This window comes from Cydia fagiglandana, chromosome 16 (assembly GCF_963556715.1).
Source record: "Cydia fagiglandana chromosome 16, ilCydFagi1.1, whole genome shotgun sequence".
Taxonomy (NCBI): Eukaryota; Metazoa; Arthropoda; class Insecta; order Lepidoptera; family Tortricidae; genus Cydia; species Cydia fagiglandana.
The window spans coordinates 14,747,574-14,769,358 of NC_085947.1; the positions used below are offsets into that span (position 1 = coordinate 14,747,574).

Below are 21,785 nucleotides of genomic sequence, written 5' to 3' on the forward strand. Positions count from 1 at the left end.
TTATTACCATAATATTCTTTATCATCAGACGCTTGACGGAATGAGTATGTCACAATAATTAGCGCTTCAGTAATTTGTTGAAGTTATACTAGATTTTTAATGGGTCAGTTCTTTCTTTCAATAACAGCAATAAGGATCGCATTACTTATGTTATGACTTACGTACTTTTATTTTTCACACCTCTATCTACTACTACGTTTATAAAACCAATGTCTTAAGGTTTAAAAAATTACCATATATTTACGTCGTTGCCGACTTTTAAGGCAACCAACATTATCTTGTACTTACTTATTTTGTGCTGTCAAAAGGACAAATGAAGAAGAAAAAATCTGGAGCAACCCGGATTCTCATCTTTTTCTTTTGACTTACAACAAAATGGCCCACATCTTCACTAAGTTGCACAGTCTTTTAATAGATTATTATTCCATTGTCTGCGACAAATCCTACATTTTCCATACCACCCTTCCATTAATCCTCATTATCACACACTGTAATTCTATTCATACACTCAACAGTCCACTTCTCAAGCTCTTACTATCCTGTCAATAGAGTGTTATACACGCTGGACATACATTTACAGTCGCTATAAGATATATCAGAGCGACAGATCTGCTCAAAAATATCTGAATACGTACTCTAACGCCTTGTCAATAGAAGCGTGTTCAAATATTTGTGAGCACCTTGGCCGCTCCGATATATCTGATGCCGATTGTACTATTTGTATGGAACTAGGTGTTCTCATGAGAACATTAACTTCGCACCAGCACGCAAACACGCATCGCATCAAGTGGCTCACGTAGACATTATGCATTCATTATGTACATACATATTTGCATTGTCGTCTCAACTACACTATTTGTACATGTTTTTAAACCGCTGAGGTTAAAAATACGGCACGTAACTTTCTCTGTTGAAAGTTGAGCGTAGGACGTGTTGATAGGTCTTTCTCGTCAAAATGAGGCTTGATATTTGACACTATGAAGTCATGCATTGTTGCAAGATTTCTAATCCAAACAGATTTTATCAGAGACCTTTTCGCGTCTCCATCGACAAATAGATTCCTCATGAATATGTAGATTAATTTGGCTCCATGCCCTATAAAGCAGAGTTAGCAACCCAGAAATTAATTCAGTACCTACTTAGTACGGTCTGTCTGATTTAACATTTTGTTTATTTAAGTAACGAACGCACCCAGAACGCTGGGCCAAGTTAACCACGGACTGGATCCCACAGGATGGATCTCGGGGGCCTCGGGGCAGAGGAAGACCCGAACGGAGATGGCGGGACGACCTCGATACATTCTGTGTGGAGTGGCGGGAGTGTGCATTGGACAAAGCAAATTAAGGGGCGGGAAAGGGAGGGGAGGCCTTTGTCTACTAGTGGGACACACTAACAGGCTAAATAAGTAGTACCTACTTACTGCACAATAATTTGCATGTTTGGTAGATGTTTGGTCAAAAATTCACATTACTCTTAAAATATAGATCCTCGTTTTATCCTTTAGTTTCCCATAAAAAAGATTTAATGAAGCCTCAATGGAACTCAATAGTATTAATGATTCCATTGTGGAAAAACAGCAGAACCAGCTAGCTCAGCTAGGTATGTATGTCCAGTATTTTCTTAAACCATACAACGTTGTGAAACATGGAAATGTTTTCTGGATTATAAAAGCACTCGAGAGACAGCTGTAAAAACTACGTTTTCCACGAAATTCTCGGTTAATATTAGGATTTGAAACGACCACCAATAGTTATATAAACAGGTGGTTTATTGTCTTCTGTTGAAGAGACTCCCAATTTTGTTTGATCAGATGTTTTACTGTACGCCGTCGCCATAATTTGATGAATTTTAGGAGCCATTAAATGGTTTTATGGAGTTGGCGTTGCGCATCAGTGGAATGACATCAACATCAAATTGCTTCATTCAGAAGTAGTAAAAAAAGTTAGATCAACAAATTGGACAGGTGTAAGAGAGGTATCCCTTACATAAAAAGCTAACTCAGAACAATTGTACAGTCACCACACGGGATTGTTATGCCATTTAGGGTTCTTGCTAAATTGGAAATTCTACAGTGTAAGTATTGAGCAACCAATTTAGCTAGGACCCTAAATGGCGCAATAGTCGCGGAGCGTGATGGTACATCAGATACCTTTAGTGACAATACTGGCTGAGAAATCAATGACGATTAAACAGCTGTAATTAGCGAATAACAATCTTTCATACCTTTAATCCAAACATCACATCACAACCGCCATATATGTTTCAACCAGGCTCTCAAATGTATCTTAACATACACCCTAACGCCTTTATAATAAAATCGCCTTCAGATATTTATGAACACATCATTTGCTCCGATATATCTGATGCTGAACTGTAGCTTCATTCATATATCTACTTAATTCAGTTTGCCACACAGATGGTCCTTTGCCTTTCGACCGGTCTCCGGCCGGATCTAAAGTGTTTGACTTTTTCGTACTGACCTTTCGAGGAGTCATTGACCGGTGTACGATTAATAGCCAAAACCATGTTGTGGATTTGCAGATTAATTTTTTTACGCAGTCATTGAGGACGTTGTAAATTTTTATGTTTTAACTATTTTAGTGTCTATTTTTGTGTATTGTGAATGCAAATTACATTATTTTTTTAAATATTAAATTGCTACAATATTTTAAAAAAAAACATGTAATGGAATAAGTAAATATTTTGTTATCAGTTTTTGAAGCGCTGAGGTATTGGAAAACATAAAATCAGAAAATACTTATGTATATACATTCCTCAACTATTTTTAAAGGCTTCGCGCAGTTCACGCCTTTGCAAAAAAATATAACTTTGGTGTTTTTAAGCTGTGCTTTTAATTGGATAAAAGCTTACCCTAAAAAGGATCCCGATATTAAATTTCTGAATCACAAAAAAACCGTAATCCCAACGCCAATCCTCAAAAACGTCAATCATATCACATTCCTCAAAATTAAGCAAACTACCTGAGTGTTTGCTACCTCAGATTACGCGGTCGTAATCTGAGATTATCTTACGTAACACAACGGGTCAACGGCCTAATTTGTTAACACTGTTGACGATGATTCATCGTACAGTTTTATGGTTTTGCTTGCACTTTGCTCCGTCGACGCGACTTTGTACAAGGTTTGATGGACGGACTTTCATGCTTGGAAACAAGTGCTGTTTTACATTGGCAGATGTCGGACTTACGTGTGAATGGTTTGGTTTCTTTATACATACTTGTGTAGGAAACTAAAACTGTGTTTTATGCACTACCTATTTTATAAATCTGAAAACGTAAAAAAAATTGTTGTCATTGATAGAAAATAATATTTCTGTGATTAATCAAATTTAATCATCTATCAGCTATCAAATTACTCGAGATTACTTTTTGTCATAATACTAATACAGTGTTTTAGTTAACATCTTTTGTTTGTTTATACTATTTTATCATGCACATTTTAACTATACAAATCCATTGGCGTCGCATTCCTAATCTTTTGTATAAACTAGTAACCCAGAACAATATTTAACGCGATTATTTTAACTTTCCTGTTTGAACACTCACTGGAGCGAGTATAACCAATTAACAGCCACGGTGTTTCGTGATAAGTGTGCGCGTGTAATTTAATTATCGGCGAGATTGTTTCTTTTCTTGACTAATCATTCGTATACCTTATTGCAAATACATAAGGCCTATCGATGGTCAGTTCAGATACCACAGAAAAACTGTGTTCTGCTATTTTTCACACTGATAAGAATCCTATTTTCTTCCCTGTATATTCACCTCAGCCCTTTCGTATACATTAGTCACGTTAGTGTAGTTGGTCGGTGTTCGCTTTAATATCCACTGAGATACCATTGACAGGAAAAGTTAATCCGGTCAAGGTCTCTTAGGCATATCAGTAAGTACACCTAGTTGGCTTACTTTGAGCTCTTTCATAGCCAGTAACATTTTAAAGCCTCATGCCTCTACTTCTATGAATTTGTGGGAGTGCTGTGAGATGATAACAGGAAGGAACGGCCGCGCTGTGTAAAATACAAAGTTTATTAGTTACATGATTATTAGTTTATTGGTTTAAATTCGTGGGACAAAATTTAAGTTGCCGTTACAAATACCATACAGACGTCTGCTTTAAGGTATCTTTTTGCATGAACAGAACGGTCTTATAGTGCCCAATCATCAAGTTTGTTTATACATATTTATTGAAGTAATGGATACCCAATCTGGTTCAGTATCACTATCGATTTCTAATGGCGTTTACTCTAGAGAAAGTGCTATACTTACCTTTCGGTTCTATTATTGTCTAGACTAGTTCAATTATTTCAAAATAAGCTTCTATTACAAAATCTGACGTATAACATTCTTCGTAAATACTTTTAAAGTTCTTAAAGTTTGTTGCTCTTTATTTTAATGTAAAAAAATCATGAACCGCATCGATGCATAAAAAAATACCATCTTATCCCACATTTGTTTGTAAAGGCGGCTGTAACTCGATAATGCCAGTCGTAAAACGAATGTTTGTTTGTAAGATCAATAGCAAAGGGCTCTTCCTATAAATAACTAGGGATATGTAAATGTAGACGTCGCTTGTGAAATTTTTACGGAAGTTTGCTTGGGATGACTTTGAAGCCGTAATTGGTGATCTAGTTTCGTATCTATCAATATGATTTTTCTTTGATCAATTTAATTTGATGTTTCCAGCTGTCTGAAATTTAAAAGAGCACTTCCTAATTGGTCCTATTGTCATTGTCATCAATTCAAAATTTAGGGATGTTATTGTGGAGGTTGCATTTTCTCTTGAAAACAATATTTTGACAGATATGAGTATTTTGACGTAGAACTGTTGATGAAGATCAAATGTGAAATTTTATTTGTTAAGTGCCTGTGTTCACATACTATCGTCAATACATGGAACTTGGAAAATACTGTATAACTTTAGTTAAGTCTTCCGAACTTTAGTTAATTTTTAGTATCGTCCTTTATCTTAATCTCATAGATAAATATCCCCTTTCAGATCAATCTCATTAACCACATCATTATAATTAGAATCTACAACCTGCACCAGTTCAAGTTTTTTATTCCTTGCTCCCTTTTCGGTACCTGCTGTTTTTTGTCCACCCGTCTCTGTTTGTAGAAGAAACAATCCGTGAAACAATAGTTAATTTTGTGTATGGGGTAGCGTACGTCGGTCCAATTTAAATTCTTTCTTGACGGGTATCGTATGGTTTAATAGCTTCTATAGTTTTTTCAACACCACGACACGTAGATTGTGTGGTTTTTGATTTATTAACTACTTTTTTAACAGGATCATAATCGGTGTTATAGAACACACTTGGGTTTGTTACAGAAATTACTTCATTTTTTACATCATGGTTGTTTTTGTGTGCTGGTCACATGTTATTACGAACTTATCAGTGTGTATCATTAAATATTTTAATATCAAATATGTTGTAGGTGGTCGTCATTTACGAATAAAGATTCAAAACCACAAAAGACTTTGAAAGTAGGCTGTTATCTAACGTATTTTTTCTAGTTTTAGTATATACTAATAATGTTTAACTTTAGTTTTGCATGCTGTACCAATTTTAAATTTTCCATTACAGTCTTCAACAATGTATCAATATCAATTATTTTTTCATAATTTAAGCTCAAACCATAAGTACTTATGAACTTTGTTCTATATTTTTATTTCTTTTTGTTACAGTTGGCTTCCTCATACTGGCTTTCTATCTGTGGGGCACTCCATACAAGCGGGGTTTCTTCTGCGATGACGAGTCCCTCAAACATCCATACCGGGAGTCCACCGTGACCAACCTCATGCTGTATATAGTTGGCTTATGCCTTCCAATTGTTACGGTGAGCTATTTTTTTAATATAATAACCCATTTAAGTTTCACTTTTTGTCAATTACAATTCCACACCGAGACATAACACAACATAAAAGATATGAACCACGTAGTGCAAACCTAGGAATGGAAATCATACCGGGAAAAAAGATATATGATTCACATATAATATAAGACTCGCCTCGCCCTCGCCTCGCAATGGCTGACTCGATGATTTTTGTAAATATACGCTCAGGGGACAACAGAACTATTATCTGTTTGCTCGACCGTTTTTCATTGTACACCTTATCGTGTTTATATTTGCTTTAAAATTCCGTGTATATTAAACGATGAATTAAAAATTCGGTGATAAAATTTTCGTGTGCAAACATTGCTAAAGCCCCCTGCATACGCTACTTCGTGATTTTCCTCGCATTTCAACATATTTTATACAGCGGAAATTGCATATTCGCTAGACGAAGTCTTAAAAGTTGTATGGACGAAGTGTTTGGCAGTGGACAGCAATGACAGCGAACAACGTCTGTAAAATGTGATTTCTGTTTGTGTACCTCAAATAAAGCGTATGCCTATGCCACCTGTCAAAAATAATGGTGCCTCAATCGTGAACATCGCAAGTTACGGTAATAAGTATGGATTTACTCGTCTAAGGGAATGGAAATTTTAAGGGACAGCGTGTCATGCAAGTTTAGCGTACCTAACATACAAGTTTTTCCGTACCAATTCCTGACGTACCCCATTTCGTATCGTATACAGCTACCTTTACAATTTTACATACTTATAGTTAAACCACACCTGCCTGGCATGGTCGCAAAATGAGGATAAGTATTTTCTAAATAAACACCTGTTGTAATATCGATTACATTTGTAACTTGATAACTTAAATCACGGCTCCCGATGATATAAATTAACATAATTAAAGGCCATTTTTATCCATTAAAATTTATCAGCGGCACGATCGTGATCCCAAATTGTTTTTTAAAGTAGTATTCGAATCGATTCGATTCGATAGATCGGCTTCGAGATGTGGCCTCTCATAACTAGTGATGTGTGTTATTCCGAGGAAAGAGAATATTCCTGTTTTCTGGATATATTTCCAAAAAGGGAATATATAATAATGATGACAACATTTAGTCATAGCCTTATTTTATATATCACATTATGCTTTAGTTTAGAGTCATTTCGGAGACTTTCGACGTTTTTTTTTAGATTTCGATTAGTGTATTTAATGCTTTAAAAAATTCCTGTCAATTTAAGAAAAACCTATAAATAGGTACCTTTTAATTAATTAGACAATCATGAACTTCAAAACGCGTCTGATACGATCAGGACAGACATGGCCGCTAGGTGGCGACAGCGCCACGCGCGGCTTATGGCTAGCTACCAAAAATCGCGGAGTGAGCCACGCCTGACGAAGAATATTCATATTCCCACCTCAGGAATCGTCCCGGGAACAGCTCATCCCTACTCCCGACCACGTGCAATGTGTTCCCACGAGGTACTTGCTCTTATCGATCCAATATAAAGTGCATTATTTATTGCAATGCAATCGAGACGTCATGGTCAGAATTACGATTGGCTTCTGGACGTCCGTAAACAGACTGGTACTGGCGCGCTCCAATATATATATGTAAGTTTACCTTATGACAGCACAGTGAAAAGTAAGGTTTCCGAGTCGATGTTTTGGTACTTTTTCTTTTTCGATATTTTGGTTTTTTTTTTTAATTAACAGGTTCAAGGTAGAACCTCAAATGTCTCTATCACCACGATAATGGCCCATAGGCTTGCAACATTTTTACAGCGTTTTATTATCATTTATGTCTTCGTAAATATTGTAAAAAGTAATGATAACTTGATTTTTTATAAACACCAATTCAGATGCCAAGATAAGTAGCGTTTTGTCCTTGCGTTCGTAGTCTCGTAGTAATAATCGTGGGATAATGAATGGGAATAAACTGGGTAGTTAGCGTTGGCAGCGAAAAAAGGTCTTACAAAATAAGATGCCAAAGACCGTGCGAAGTGAAGGAGGAAAAGACTAAGATAGACCGCACACTAGCGTCTCCCGAGCATCGGCGTGTAGTCTGTATCTTTAGATTCTTTAGGTATTTAAATAAATGTAAACAAACAATTTGTAAATTTTCGAGCAGTTATTGGTCAACCAACTAAATATTTAAAACCGCCACGAGCAGTCACTGCAGGACTTGACTTTAACCTACATTATTTGATCATGAAATGTTTTCATCTACCCTCAACTGGCTTATTTAAGGAGCCATTTGAGATTAGATTTTGTTTACTTTTATTTAAATACCTAAAGATACAGAGTATAGTCAACTCTATGGCTTCTGCTGCTTCTGCTCGATGCAACGTTGGCGCAACTGCGCAGCATTAAGGGGCCCACTGATTAACAGTCCGCCGGACGGTATCGGCCTGTTAGTTAGAACAAAATTTTGACAGTTCCGAACAACTGACAGGCCGATACCGTCCGGCGGACTGTTAATCAGTGGGCCCTTTACAATTTTCCATACCGCTAACTATACGCTGTCTCTCTAAAAGCGAACCCTCAGCCTCGAGTCGGAAGCAGCACCTAAAAATGCTACAGGGATGCTACGATGTGGCCACGAAATCAAATTGGTTGATGACAGTACCATTATTTGGTTCCATGCGATTTCAAAATTTGAATTACGTCGTTGTACTGAAGTGTACAACGACTGTCGAGGCCAACAGTACATACTCGTCTAACTAGATAAAACATGAATAAGTAATTATTGGTCTATCACAGTAATTACCTGGCCCAGTGATTACTTTACGTAATTAAAGTCTAGTTGCTAGATAAATGCAAATATAGACCCTTCACCTTCGTAAATTGGTTATAATTCATTAGACAGTATGCTATCTTTTATCATGTCTTTATCTTGCCTAAATACATCTTTTGTAATTTTTCACGGGGTAAGATTATTTATTTTATCAAAAGCATTGTTTCCTTGTTTACAATGTTCACAAATGTAACTGTAAACGAAAATGACATTGTACTTATTTCAGAAAGGTTACCAATGAAACCGGCTTACAGTTTTTACCATGCTGAGCTGAGATGGGCAAAGACTTGGCTAACGAAATAAAATTTAGTTTTTATATTGATTATTTACACGCTTTAAATAAGAGCAAATTCTATGAAAAATTCAGGGAGGAAAAAGGAGACTACGCGTATGGAGAAGCGGTTATTCATTATACTCATTAAATCTGTTCTAATTCTGTCCACGTCGCTACCTGTACCTGTACACGTTCAAAACGGGATCCGAACCAGAGTTCCTTTTCATCTGATCTACTACCGATAAACCGGTATCCATTTCACTTTTTATACATTTATCGAGCTTGTTAACTCGATCATCGATTATACGGAGCCTTTATTGAATTCTTTGATCGATACTTGTAACTTGATCTATATATTTTTTAGTTCAGTAGTTTTCTTTAGTCTTTGCTTGAAGTGCTTGTTCTGATTAGAACTGGGTTTCACAGGTAGGGTAGAAAATTCTCGATTCTTCATCATCATTCATCTTTATAGTTTTTGATTACCTCATCGACCCATAAGATTTATAAAAAGTGATTAACTGCAAATATATCCGATAAGCTAACGGACATTATTATTTATTATATAATTACCATAAAAAATCTATTTATTTATTATAAACAAAAGTATAGCGTTTTCGTAATATATTCTGCGGAATTTTGCGTACTTTTTAGGGTTCCGTACCCAAAGGGTAAAACGGGACCCTATTACTAAGACTTCGCTGTCCGTCCGTCCGTCCGTCCGTCCCTCCGTCCGTCTGTCACCAGGCTGTATCTCACGAACCGTGATAGCTAGACAGTTGAAATTTTCACAGATGATGTATTTCTGTTGCCGCTATAACAACAAATACTAAAAACAGAATAAAATAAAGATTTAAATGGGGTCCCATACAACAAACGTGATTTTTGACCAAAGTTAAGCAACGTCGGGAGTGGTCAGTATAGACCAGCGGTGGAACAAAAATGGGTTTTGATAACATTAAAGTTTTTTCTTTTTTGATATGTTATTGTAAGCATGTTAAATAACATTCATGTAAAAAGTTAGAAAATTTTAGGTGGAGCGTTCGGCCATATTTAAATTTTCAATTTTTGCTAAATAACTATGTAAATATAAAATTAAAGTTACAAAAAACTTTAACATATTCAATAACACTTTAATTTATTCACAATATTCGGTTTTTAGAAATCTGGAACAGCTGCTTTCTGGTGAACGTAAAAACAGGAATTATTATGTAAATACAGAATTAGAGTAGCTGATATTGCAAAATTACGATATTATCTATCAACTTAGTATACATGTAAAAAGTTAGAAATGTAGACAATGTGCTTGTCTAGATATTGATTTCTCGTTAAGCAGTATAGCCAATATTGAATTAAAGTTTGTAGAGTTAATATTACACGGTCATAATAAAGATCTTACTTCTCACACAAAAGATTAGAAATATAAAATCACGGCGACACTAAATACTGATACGTAAGTATGCATTCCGAGCTTATATTAAGTTACATTTCAAACGCGCGGCGTTTGCGCGCGCTGCGCTGTGCGCCGTGGCAGGAGGCAGCGATCGACGGTCGTGGGCTAGCGGTTAGCGCGGTGCCCTTAAAAATACGCAAAGCGTTTATAAAATTATTATCAATGGTAAATAGTTATTTTACACAGTACACTAATGGAAACTTACCTTCCCTTATTTATTTCTATATGTACTAGGGATTGCCCGCGGTTTCGTTTACGTAGAATTCGTTATCGTGTTAAGTATAGAAATAATAGATACATTTGAAAATTATTTTAGGTGCATTGTCATACAGATAACTACCCTTGTTAAAGTATTCTTCAAATTCAATACACAGGTGTCATTTCAATATAATTTTGCTTAATTTGGCGCTTTTAGGTTATAAATGACATACATTTACACATTTTATAAGAGCGATCATCTCCGATAATATTTACTTTATCATAAAATCAATTTCAAACTAACGTTATTCAATATTTATCATTTTAAAGTCAATATTACCAACCAACTGATCCAATTTACCTACGGTAACAACTCAAAATTTGCATCAAATTAAATGCCACTTTTCTTATCCGTTTCGAACAATCAAGAGGGCCTTTACGAGCTGATGTGGTGAAAATTTTATTTAACCTTCGTCCCTTGAAACCTTCACTACGCTCAAGGTTCAACTTTACGAACCACTCGCTCCGCTCGTGGTTCAATTTTAGAATGTTTGAATTTGTGAATGTGCTTCCTGCCTCGCACAGCCAAACTGTGGAATGAACTGTCCGATACGACCTTCAAACCTTCAAAGACCCCCATCTTAAAGGTCGGCAACGTGCTTGCAACCCTTCTGGTGTTGCGGGTGTCCATGGGCGGCGGTAATCGCTAACCACCAGGTGATCCGTCTGCTCGTTTGCCTCCTATTTAATAAAAAAAATTGTTTCGCTTGTTTGGGTATCAATATTAGCACGAGCGGTTAATCAACAACTTTTCCCCTTGTAAAACAAATAAATAAGGTAGGTGAGGTGCAGGCATATGAGGCCCGGCGGGTAACAAGGCCCAGCATTCAAAAATAGCAGTTGCTCCCTATTATTCCCAATTATTCTGAATTTGTACTTGTTGCTAAGAAGGCCCACTGTCAGTGCAGGTAAAAAGGTCTAGTCCCGGGCCTTATTGAACGTATGAGATGAAATATTAGATTAAAATATTTTAAGATAATTTTCAATATTTTTAATCTCTTATTAATAAGGTCGATTTGAAGAAACTTCTATGAAATTATGACTTATAAATAACACTTGCACTGTGTGGGCTGTCAAAATTGCTGCAGACTTTTCTTGGTCTAACTCTAATATTTTTTCACTTGCTTTATTGACCTAAAGACGTTTTAAAGAATCAAAAAGTCTAATAACATTGAGGCACTTATACTTTTTAAAGGCAGTAACTAATTACAAGTGACTTTTTTTTGTTAATACATAGGTCGGTGGAATTTCCATGTTTGGCGGTCCTCCGCCTTCTCTTTGACAGCCCGATACGACACGACGTTGATCTTTTCCTTTATTTGATCCATGTACGCTCTCCTTGGTCTTCCCCTCTTCCTGTTTGCTTCAACTTTCCCTTCTATGATATTTTTGATAAATTCGTCGTGTCGTATCAGGTGCCCAAGCATCCTTCCTCTTCTATTGTCTATAGTTCTTAACAAACTCCCCCTCTCTCCTACTACATAGGCCATACTGAATGTTTTGCACTATTGGCCACTGGTAAACATTTAAATTATGAATTGTATATTTTAAAAAAATACAGGCTTTTGATTATGGAATGTGACAAATTTTGGCGACAAATCGATCGTCTTTTGTTTTTAATGGCTTGTCAAAGTAAGTCAGTGCGTTGAACGTGGCTTTAACGCGAAAATATTTTTAGAGCTATGATTTTGTTATGATTTAAAAATTCGCTTACTCCGCAAGAGTGTAGTGCTTGCCTTCAAAATGCTTTTGGGATTGAAGCACCACATCTGAGCATCGTGAGGCGTTGGTATGGTGAATTTAGTAGAGACAGTATTATTCTAGGTAATGATTTTCGTGATGGTCGACCGTCCACGGCGATCATTCAAGGAAACGTGGCTACTGTGAGACGACTCATTGAAGAAAACCCACGAATCACCTATGACGAAATTTGAGGACAATTAGGGATAGGTTCAGACAAATACAAAAGATTTTACAAGAATATTTAAAAGTCAGGAAGCCTTGTTGTCTTTGGATTCCTCACGAATTAACTTCAGTCCAAAAACAGGTACTTTTTGACTGGTGCCGAGAAATGCTGCGTAAGTATATGCAAGGAAGTTCAAATGCTGTATATAACATCGTTACAGGAGATGAAACCTGGATTTACTGCTACAATCCGGAAAAAAGGCATTAGTCCAGTCAATGGGTCTTTCGAAGGTGACAGGAGGCCCATACAAGTTCAACAAGCCAAAAGCGTTGCCAAACATTTTGATCGTCTGTTTTTTTTAAACGCGACATTTTTGTACCGTACTTTTAAATAATAAAAGAACGTTAAATACTGAGCAGTACACTACCATTTGTGTGCTCGCAGTCATTGAAAAAGACCGCGAGAGACGACCGAGAAGCCGCATCCTCCTGCGTCATAATAATGCGTCCACCGATACCGCAATAAAGGCAAAAACATTTTTTAATTACGAAAACGTGGAAAATGTCTCTTATACGGATTGTGACGTATTCCTGCTCTTCTAAAGAGGTTTTATACTGTGTTTTATATTCATAATTTTATATTTGGATTTAGAACCCTGTCGCTTTCAACAATTAGAATTTTACGTTACCATAGCAGTCTAACAAACAGCCTCGTCTTAACAAGACCCTATTAGTGTAATTGTCTGTAAATAAAATTGTGTTTCGTTTTAAAAGGTGTTTCCGTTATCAGCGCGACCATAACATCTGGCGACCGTGACAGGCAACAGCAGCAAAATTGAAGAAATCGTTTTATGTAGACAACTGCGTCACAAGTGTGGAATCAGAAGAAGAGCTCAAGAAATTCATAAGCGAATCAAAAAAGGTAATGCTAGACGGTAAATTTGACCTTAGAGGTTGGATCTCTAGTCCCATTTTGGTAGATAAGAACGTCGAAAACACGTCAATACTAGGTGTAATCTGGAACGTGAAAAATGATACCCTACAATGTAACGTCAACTTTAATAATGTTGAACAAAAATTGACCAAGCGAACGTTACTTTCAGTAGCGCAAAGGGTTTTCGATCCTATCGGTTTTACCTGCCCCACGACCATAATCCCTAAGAAGATCTTGCAGGCAACGTGGTGTAAGAAATTGACCTGGGATCAAGAACTACCTGAAGATTTGGCCAAAGAATTTAGAAAATGGATAGAACAAGCTTACGCCATCAACGACTGCGTTATTCCCAGACGACTTACAAGCGTGTCCATACAGGAGTGCGAAACCTCTTTGCACGTATTTTCTGACGCAAGCAAGGATGCTTACTCAGCTTGTATATTTTTGCGGTCAAAACAGGGTGATGACGTCAATTTAAGCCTTGTCCTAGCACGCTCAAGAGTGACACCAGTTAATAAAATTACGATTCCGAGACAGGAGCTGATTGCTGCAACATTGGCGTGTAGACTATCCGTGACAGCTATTGAATCTCTGGCCCTACCCAACTGTGCGGTGTACTACTGGTCAGATTCAAGTGTCGTTATAACGTGGATAAAGTGTGAAGGACCTTGGAGCGTCTTTGTTTCCAACCGAGTGAAGGAGATAAGAAACTTGAGCCCCACTTCCGCTTGGAGACACGTCCCTGGCCATCTGAACCCTGCTGATCTACCTTCAAGAGGTATCAACCCCAAGGGACTCCTAGAAAGTCGATGGTGGGAGGGCCCAGAGTGGTTACGATTGGATGAGGAACATTGGCCGATTGCAAATTTCGCACTCAACTCGTCAGAAGCTGATCTCGAACGTAAGAAGACTGTTACTGTCGCCATGCACGTTGAAGAAGAATCTTTCCTAGACAGGCTAACCTACTTCTCAAGCTACATCAAGCTAGTAAGAATGATTTGCTGGATGTTACGATTCAAGAAAAAATCGACATCGAAGGAGCTAACTTACGAAGAGTTCGAATACGCTGAGAATATATTAATAAGGTTAGTACAAAAAAGGTGCATAAACTCTTTAGTAAATGATCGCAACATACAAACCTTTATAGATGAAAATGACATTTTACGTCTAAACACGAAACTGTCACTCGGCAATGAAAATTATAATTTCAAGTTCCCCGTGATTCTTCCCGGATCTGACCCGATAGTTCGGCGTCTTGTTGAGTGCAGACACATCGAGCTGAAGCACGCTGGCGCACAAACGCTACTCAATAATCTACGCCAGAAATTTTGGATTATCGGCGTCAGAAATTTAGTTCGGAATATTATACATCGCTGTATAAGATGCAAACGATTTAAAGCAAAACGATGCCAAGCGCCCACCGGTGTTTTACCGAACGAACGAATGGAGGCGAGCACGGCTTTTCAACATTCAGGTGCCGATCTAGCTGGACCTTTGACTTTACGCTCTGGTGCTAAAGCGTGGATCGTTCTATTTACCTGTGCTACTTACCGTGCTGTGCACCTAGAAGTTGTGGAGTCGCTGTCAACTGGTGAGTTTTTAATGGCACTTCGGAGATTTGTAGCGCGTCGAGGACGGGTAGAAACGATATTCAGCGACAACGGTACAAATTTTCGCGGCCTGGACAATGCGTTTGGTTCCCTAGATTGGGACGAAATACAGCGGTTTTCCTCAATTACGCGGATTAAATGGAACTTTTTGCCTCCAGCTGCTCCTTGGTGGGGAGGGTTCTACGAAAGATTGATAGGATTCCTAAAACAAATCCTTCGTCGAGTCTTAGGAAGGGCATCTATCTCGCTTATGGAGCTGCAAACGGTACTCTGCGCAGTGAAGCGGTCATAAACAGCAGGCCACTCACATACATAGGTGGTCAGAAGGATCTGCAACCGTTGACGCCGTCAATGTTTATTCAGCCGCTGCTGTCAAATCATTCAACCGACTTTGATGAAGTCGACAGAGTAGCTCTCAACGTCCGGCAACAATATTGTCAAGATTTACGTGAACATTTGCGTAAACGTTTCAGGGACGAGTACATAAGTTCACTCATACAAAAGCGTGAGCGGAATGGACCTGTACAACTTCAGCCTGGAGACGTCGTCTTGGTGGAGACTGAAGACAAGCGTGTGTCATGGCCACTGGCCATAATTGAAGAGGTTTACCCTGGTGCTGATGGCGTTAGTAGAGTGGTTCGTGTTAGAACTGCAGCCGGAACAAAGGTAAGACCTGTTCAACGCATTTTTCCACTGGAGTTAAACTCGCATGACAGACTTGACTCGTCTTTGAGGTTAGTTGGTACTGACTCTACCGAACAAACACAAACTGAGACAAATGAGAGCAATGATTGTAATGTAACTAATGAGGTACGAGCAACAAGAGCCAGGAGGTTGCCACAACACCTGTTTGATTATATTTTGGACTAATAAGAGTAGCTTAACCTTCCGGTTCTTCCCGCTCGGGAGTGTGACGTATTCCTGCTCTTCTAAAGAGGTTTTATATTCATAATTTTATATTTGGATTTAGAACCCTGTCGCTTTCAATAATTAGAATTTTACGTTACCATAGCAGTCTAACAAACAGCCTCGTCTTAACAAGACCCTATTAGTGTAATTGTCTGTAAATAAAATTGTATTTCGTTTTAAAAGGTGTTTCCGTTATCAGCGCGACCATAACATCCAGACATTGCACCCTGTGACTTCTATCTATTTCCCAAAATTAAGGATTTAATTTGGGGTTTGACATTTAAGACCCCGGATAAGGCAGTTACTACGTTTCATCACCACGTCGAAAAATTGCAGTCAAGTGATTGGGCCTCATGCTTCCAAAAATGGTCCGAGCGAGTGAATATATGTGCATAGAATGTAAAGGGAAACATTTTGAGAAGCAATAAATGTATTATTATGGTTATAAATGGTTTTATTCAAAAGTTACGCAAAACTTTCAGTATGCGTAAAACCTCTTCGTTAGTTTTCTTTTCTTTTACGATAGAATTGCGAAAAATCGATATTTTGCAACAAGTGACGAATTTTAAAACACGGTCAAAGGGAGTGTTTTAACGTGCTTATTATAGCACCGGTGTCGTAATGTAGCACCAGATGTACTGTAAAAATTATGTTAAAAGATAATACTTACTGTTACGAATAAATATTTATACTGTAAAAAAATATCCCACCAAACACATTTTCATGTAAATTTTGTTGCTAAGACGAAACCATAAGACTAGCACTGTCAAAAAGTTGTCAGATCTCTTGTCGAGCCAAGCTTCAAACTCTACAAGCCCTAACTTCACTAACTCTACACCTTAGTCAAAATATGTGGCTTGACTGTTTCGCTACCGCCACATGGGCATAAGGTGAAAAATTTATTAAATTCATTATTTTTAGGGTTCCGTACCTCAAAAGGAAAAATACTGAACCCTTATAGGATCACTCGTGTGTCTGGCTGTCCGTCTGTCACAGCCTATTTGCTCCGCAACTACTGCACCAATAAGTTGAAATTTGGTATAGGTACACATGTAAGTCTATAGCCCAAGGACATACATGTAAAGTAAATAATAGAAATTCAAAAAAATATATATATATATCAAATGAAGGGGCTCATTGTAAGAATGTCAGATATATTTATTCATAATTTTAAAATAAATAGTTTAGAAGTTATTTAAGAAAATACGCAAAAAATGACCATTCCGCCCCCCCCTCCCTTATCTCCGAATCTACTGGGTCTAAAATTATGAAAAAAATACACATATTAGGTCTTTTCCTATAGATGACAGGAAAACCTATTAGAAATGTGCAGTCAAGCGTGAGTCGGACTTAAGTACCTAGTTTTCCGATCCCTACGGGGTTTTTTAAAGACATTTTACTCACTTTTCTCTAAAAAAAATATATTGTTAAAAATTGTGTAATGTACAGAACCCTTGGAACGCGAGTGCGACTCGCATTTGGGCGGTTTTTGTATTATACTTACATACAATAGTTCTTGTAGAAACGAAACGGCCAAGCCACACACTTTTGATGTAGAGCTAGTAAAGTTAGAGGGCTTGTAGAGTTAGAAGCTTAGCAAGAGATCTGATAACTTTTTGACAGTGCGAGCCTTATGGTTTCGTTTGGGCAACATTTTACATCAAAATGTTTTTGATGGGATTTCACTTCTTTTTGTAAGTTGTTTATGACAATCTTCCATCCCCTAATTTAAAGGGTTGGGGGTGATTTAATATTAAAAATCCTGAAATAAGTATCTGGGGGCATCTGTTACACAATGTACTTCTTACTGATTCCCCATATAAACCCTTCACCCCGTAAGGGTAAACTTTGGGGTTGAAATCTGCCTTCACCCCGTAAGGGTAAACTTTGAGGTTGAAATCTATTCTATATCCTTCCCCATAACAATACCTATCTACATACCAAATTTCAACTAAATCGGTTCAGTGATTATTGATTTCCCATACAAAATTAAACCCCATCTTCATCCCCTTAGGGATAAAATTTTTTTGAATTTATTTATTGTTTGTGTACTAAAACTATCTTACATACCAAATTTCAGCTTCTTAGAGGACTTCAGGAAGTACCCGGTATTGATGATCATCAAGTGAGTGAGTCAGTGACGAAATCGAAGTTTTTAGATATGAATAAAATTTAAAGTATAAGAGCTATGCAATTGATATGCTTAATAAGTCCGAGAACTTTGTTTATCTGGTATAATCCAACCCCAAGTTATGAGGGTTCCAAAAAACGACAAAGCGCTTCGAGAAAAGGTAGATAGTGCCCTTGCGCTTTTCTCGTCTTGGCGGGGGCACTGCCGTGCCCCCAGATGTTAAAGGATGAGACTACTGTAACTAATAAAGATTTATGTTTAGTTACCTACTATTTTCGCGTAAAATAGACAATTTTTATATCTTTAGTTATTAAGACCCAAAATAATTATTTTCACTTATTATAAATAAATCCTCCTGTTATGAAGTATCAAATATTGTTATTTGTATATGTATAACTCTTAAGTTAAAAACAATAAAATCTGTTATTACCTACTGTCAAAATGATTATTTTTTGCGGGATTAAGTAATACTCTGGTAGTGTTCATTTATTTTATCATTTATTTATTATTATTATTTATTATTTAAATACATTTACACGGCATCACAGCATATGCCAATACACCGCATAATAAACTAATTACATACTTAAACATTAAAACTCAAATGCAAGTGCTGGAAAGCCTATCATCCATCATCTCACAAAACCTCAGACACTCCCGGCACACATTCGCCCATCTCCACGCAAACAAGTCACACTCTGGTGCTGATGTCAGGAGTGCGTTGAGCAGCGATAACGCGCGGAGGAGTGGCGAGTTTCTGTGCGATACTGTGCGCGCCGCCGGCACGGCCAACAGAGGACGCATTCGCGGCCTCAAACAGACTCGAGGAATATCCAGGACGTAAAACCTCACAACTCGAGCTATCAATTCCGGACAGTCCGAGTCACCGCGCAATATGCGACAGACAGTAGTTAGTAAGATGTTGTTACGCCTTACCTCTAGAGAATTATATCCAAGGCAGCCTAATATGAATTTTGTTGGGTACAAAAAAGGGTAGTACCCATATCTTTTTTTGTACATAAATCTCAAAAAGGCCTTTTGGATTTTCTCTAGAAGTAAGGCATAAGAAGACTCGTACGGGTTCCAAATAATAGATGAGGCCTCAAGCTTGCTCCTCACTAAGGCGTTGAAAACGATAGCCATGGTCCCAGTGTCACGGAAATCCTTGACATTGCGGATCACGAAGCCTAGTCTACGAAAACATCCTTTGGCGAGTGTCTGCATATGCTCATGAAAAGTGAGGCGTTCATCAAAAACCACACCAAGATCTTTGACAGAGAAAACTCTATCAATAGTCTCGGTCCCTAGTGTGTAATGAGCATGTAGAGGGGTGGAGGAACGACTGAATGTACATACACAACACTTCGCTGTGTTAAAGAGAAGCTTGTTTGCAATACTCCAGTTGACCACCGAAGTAATATCGTCTTGCAAAGAGGCACAGTCTCCGCTACTCTTAACATTATATATAAGTTTCAAGTCGTCGGCATAAAGTAAACATTTTGCATACTTGACGACCGATTCCAAGTCATTAATCATTATCCCAAATAAGAAAGGACCCAATATCGAGCCCTGACTAACGCCAGATCTGGTATGGTACGGAGCTGAAATAAAATGCCCATGCCGAACGTACTGCCTTCGATCGCGTAGATAACTGGCAAAAAAAGCCCATAATAGGACTTTTATAAAAGGTATATTTTCCAAGAGTATCGTAATATTTTTATAACTATTTTGGTATAATGAAGAAACTTAAATAAATGAGAAACCTATTTGAGCCTCGTAAGGCCCAAGCTATTTTTAGGACGTTTATCATATCTACCCAACGGCCTAATTTTAGGTACTTATACTAGCGGCCCAGACCTTCTACTTGCTATAAAATCTGAAATTGGCATGTTTTTAGCTGAAGTCTTATTAAGTACTGTAAATGTAAGTATTATGAATAAAATTAATTAAAAAATAACTCGAAAAAAAAATGTCCTATTTTTAGGTCACTGGGATTATATTTTGTAAATATTTGTTATTTTATCTAGTCACTACATTTGCAATAAACCAATGAAATAGCTGTGAATCATTAAATAAAAACGAACATACATATTTCATAATTATTTTTATTTATGTATAGGTAGGTAGTACATTACAGTTGTACAAAAAATCTAAACTTATGTATTCTAAACATCAACAAAAAGTACTTTCTTCTAAAATATTATCACATCAGCCTCAACTTTGTTTAACAATTGCACTTTAGTCTTTATTAAGGATGAGATCAAGTTTCTCACATTACTTACATAAACAATTAAACATCATAAAAAATAGTTTTTCCTGTAACATTACTATAGTATTACTATAGAATTCAGTAACCGACCATTTCTTGCAAAATACATCTCATTGGATTTGTCCACAATAATTTGCAATAAGCTGTCATTTATATACTGCCGCAGATAATCGTATTTCTCGAACAAATGCTCTGGATTTATTGGTAAATATGCTGGTTGTGTAAATGGAATACACTTGGGAATGAATTCTCCTTCTGTCCACTCATTTGTTGAAATATCTTGGATAACAACAGAATGATTTTCTTGGGACATGCTTTGAGACCTTCCACGTCCACGCGATGACCTTTCCCGACCACGAGCACGTGAGCAGCTTCGAGTCCTTGAATTTCCACGAGAACGGCGTGAAATGTGAGATTCTGCAGGCGTGACATTTTTATTTCCAACCGAAGCAGTAACCATCTGGGTCTCTGGAGGAACTAGTTCATTTTCATCTTCAGATGACGAAGATGTTGAGGAGTAAGAAGGCTGATCACGTCTCGGGGGTTGAAAATCCGCATCAAATATGTCATCATCGTAATCACTTATTTCTAAGTCGGATTCGTTTAGATTTAAATAATTTTCTAATTCTGCATCCCTCAAGCCTGTAACAATGCAACACTCGGAATAAACGCCCGATGTCCCAAATTTATGACAAAACAATTATATTGTACTAATGCAATAACATTCCATCGACCTAATTTTAGGACATCGAAATTTGCTCGCATCTCCTGCTCGAAATAAATCATAACGGAAAAAAATTTTTAGTGATCGTCATAAAACAAAGCTTAAATAAGTATTTTTGTTTAAATTTAGGTTAAAATAATTTAAGATTCTGGTGAAAAAAACGGATTTACTTACAACGTTTTCGCGAGGACGCCATCTTCCCAACATCCGCGTGCCAAAAGACTGTCATTTGATTGTCAAACGTCAAACTGACAGGTAATCATAATAGCTGCGTTCAGTACCGCCATATTTAAGAAATAAAGGTTTCTTTACACGCAAAGATTTAGGATCGGTACGTGTCAGAAGTGAATGACCTAATTTTAGGACTCTGGGCCGCTAATTGATAAATTAATATAGTTGCTTGGGCCGGAAGGACTACATTTCTCAGTCCTAAAAATAGGACGTTGGGCCTTACGAGGTTAAGACCCAAAATAATTATTTTCACTTATTATAAATAAATCCTCCTGTTATGAAGTATCAAATATTGTTATTTGTATATGTATAACTCTTAAGTTAAAAACAATAAAATCTGTTATTACCTACTGTCAAAATGATTATTTTTTGCGGGATTAAGTAATACTCTGGTAGTGTTCAATAAGGCCCATAATAGGACTTTTATAAAAGG

General features: G+C 37.2%; 1 protein-coding gene and 2 long non-coding RNA genes across 3 annotated transcripts in view; 1 reads left to right on the forward strand and 2 right to left on the reverse strand.

Annotated features, from left to right (window-relative positions):
* LOC134672125 (uncharacterized) overlaps nt 1-21,785 on the reverse strand; it is a 715,951-nt gene that overhangs the window by 579,732 nt on the left and 114,434 nt on the right. The window lies entirely within an intron of this gene.
* The window catches only part of LOC134672090 (putative phosphatidate phosphatase), a 126,932-nt gene that overhangs the window by 43,096 nt on the left and 62,051 nt on the right, over nt 1-21,785 (forward strand). Inside the window, exon 2 of the mRNA XM_063529999.1 lies at nt 5,706-5,857. Coding sequence (XP_063386069.1) covers nt 5,706-5,857 — 152 coding nt within the window. The remainder of the gene's footprint in view (nt 1-5,705; nt 5,858-21,785) is intronic.
* Nucleotides 20,216-21,594, reverse strand: LOC134672127 (uncharacterized). Its single transcript, XR_010099302.1, has 2 exons — nt 21,296-21,594; nt 20,216-21,039 (listed from the first exon to the last, which is right to left on the reverse strand). It is a non-coding gene; the product is annotated as an uncharacterized LOC134672127 (long non-coding RNA).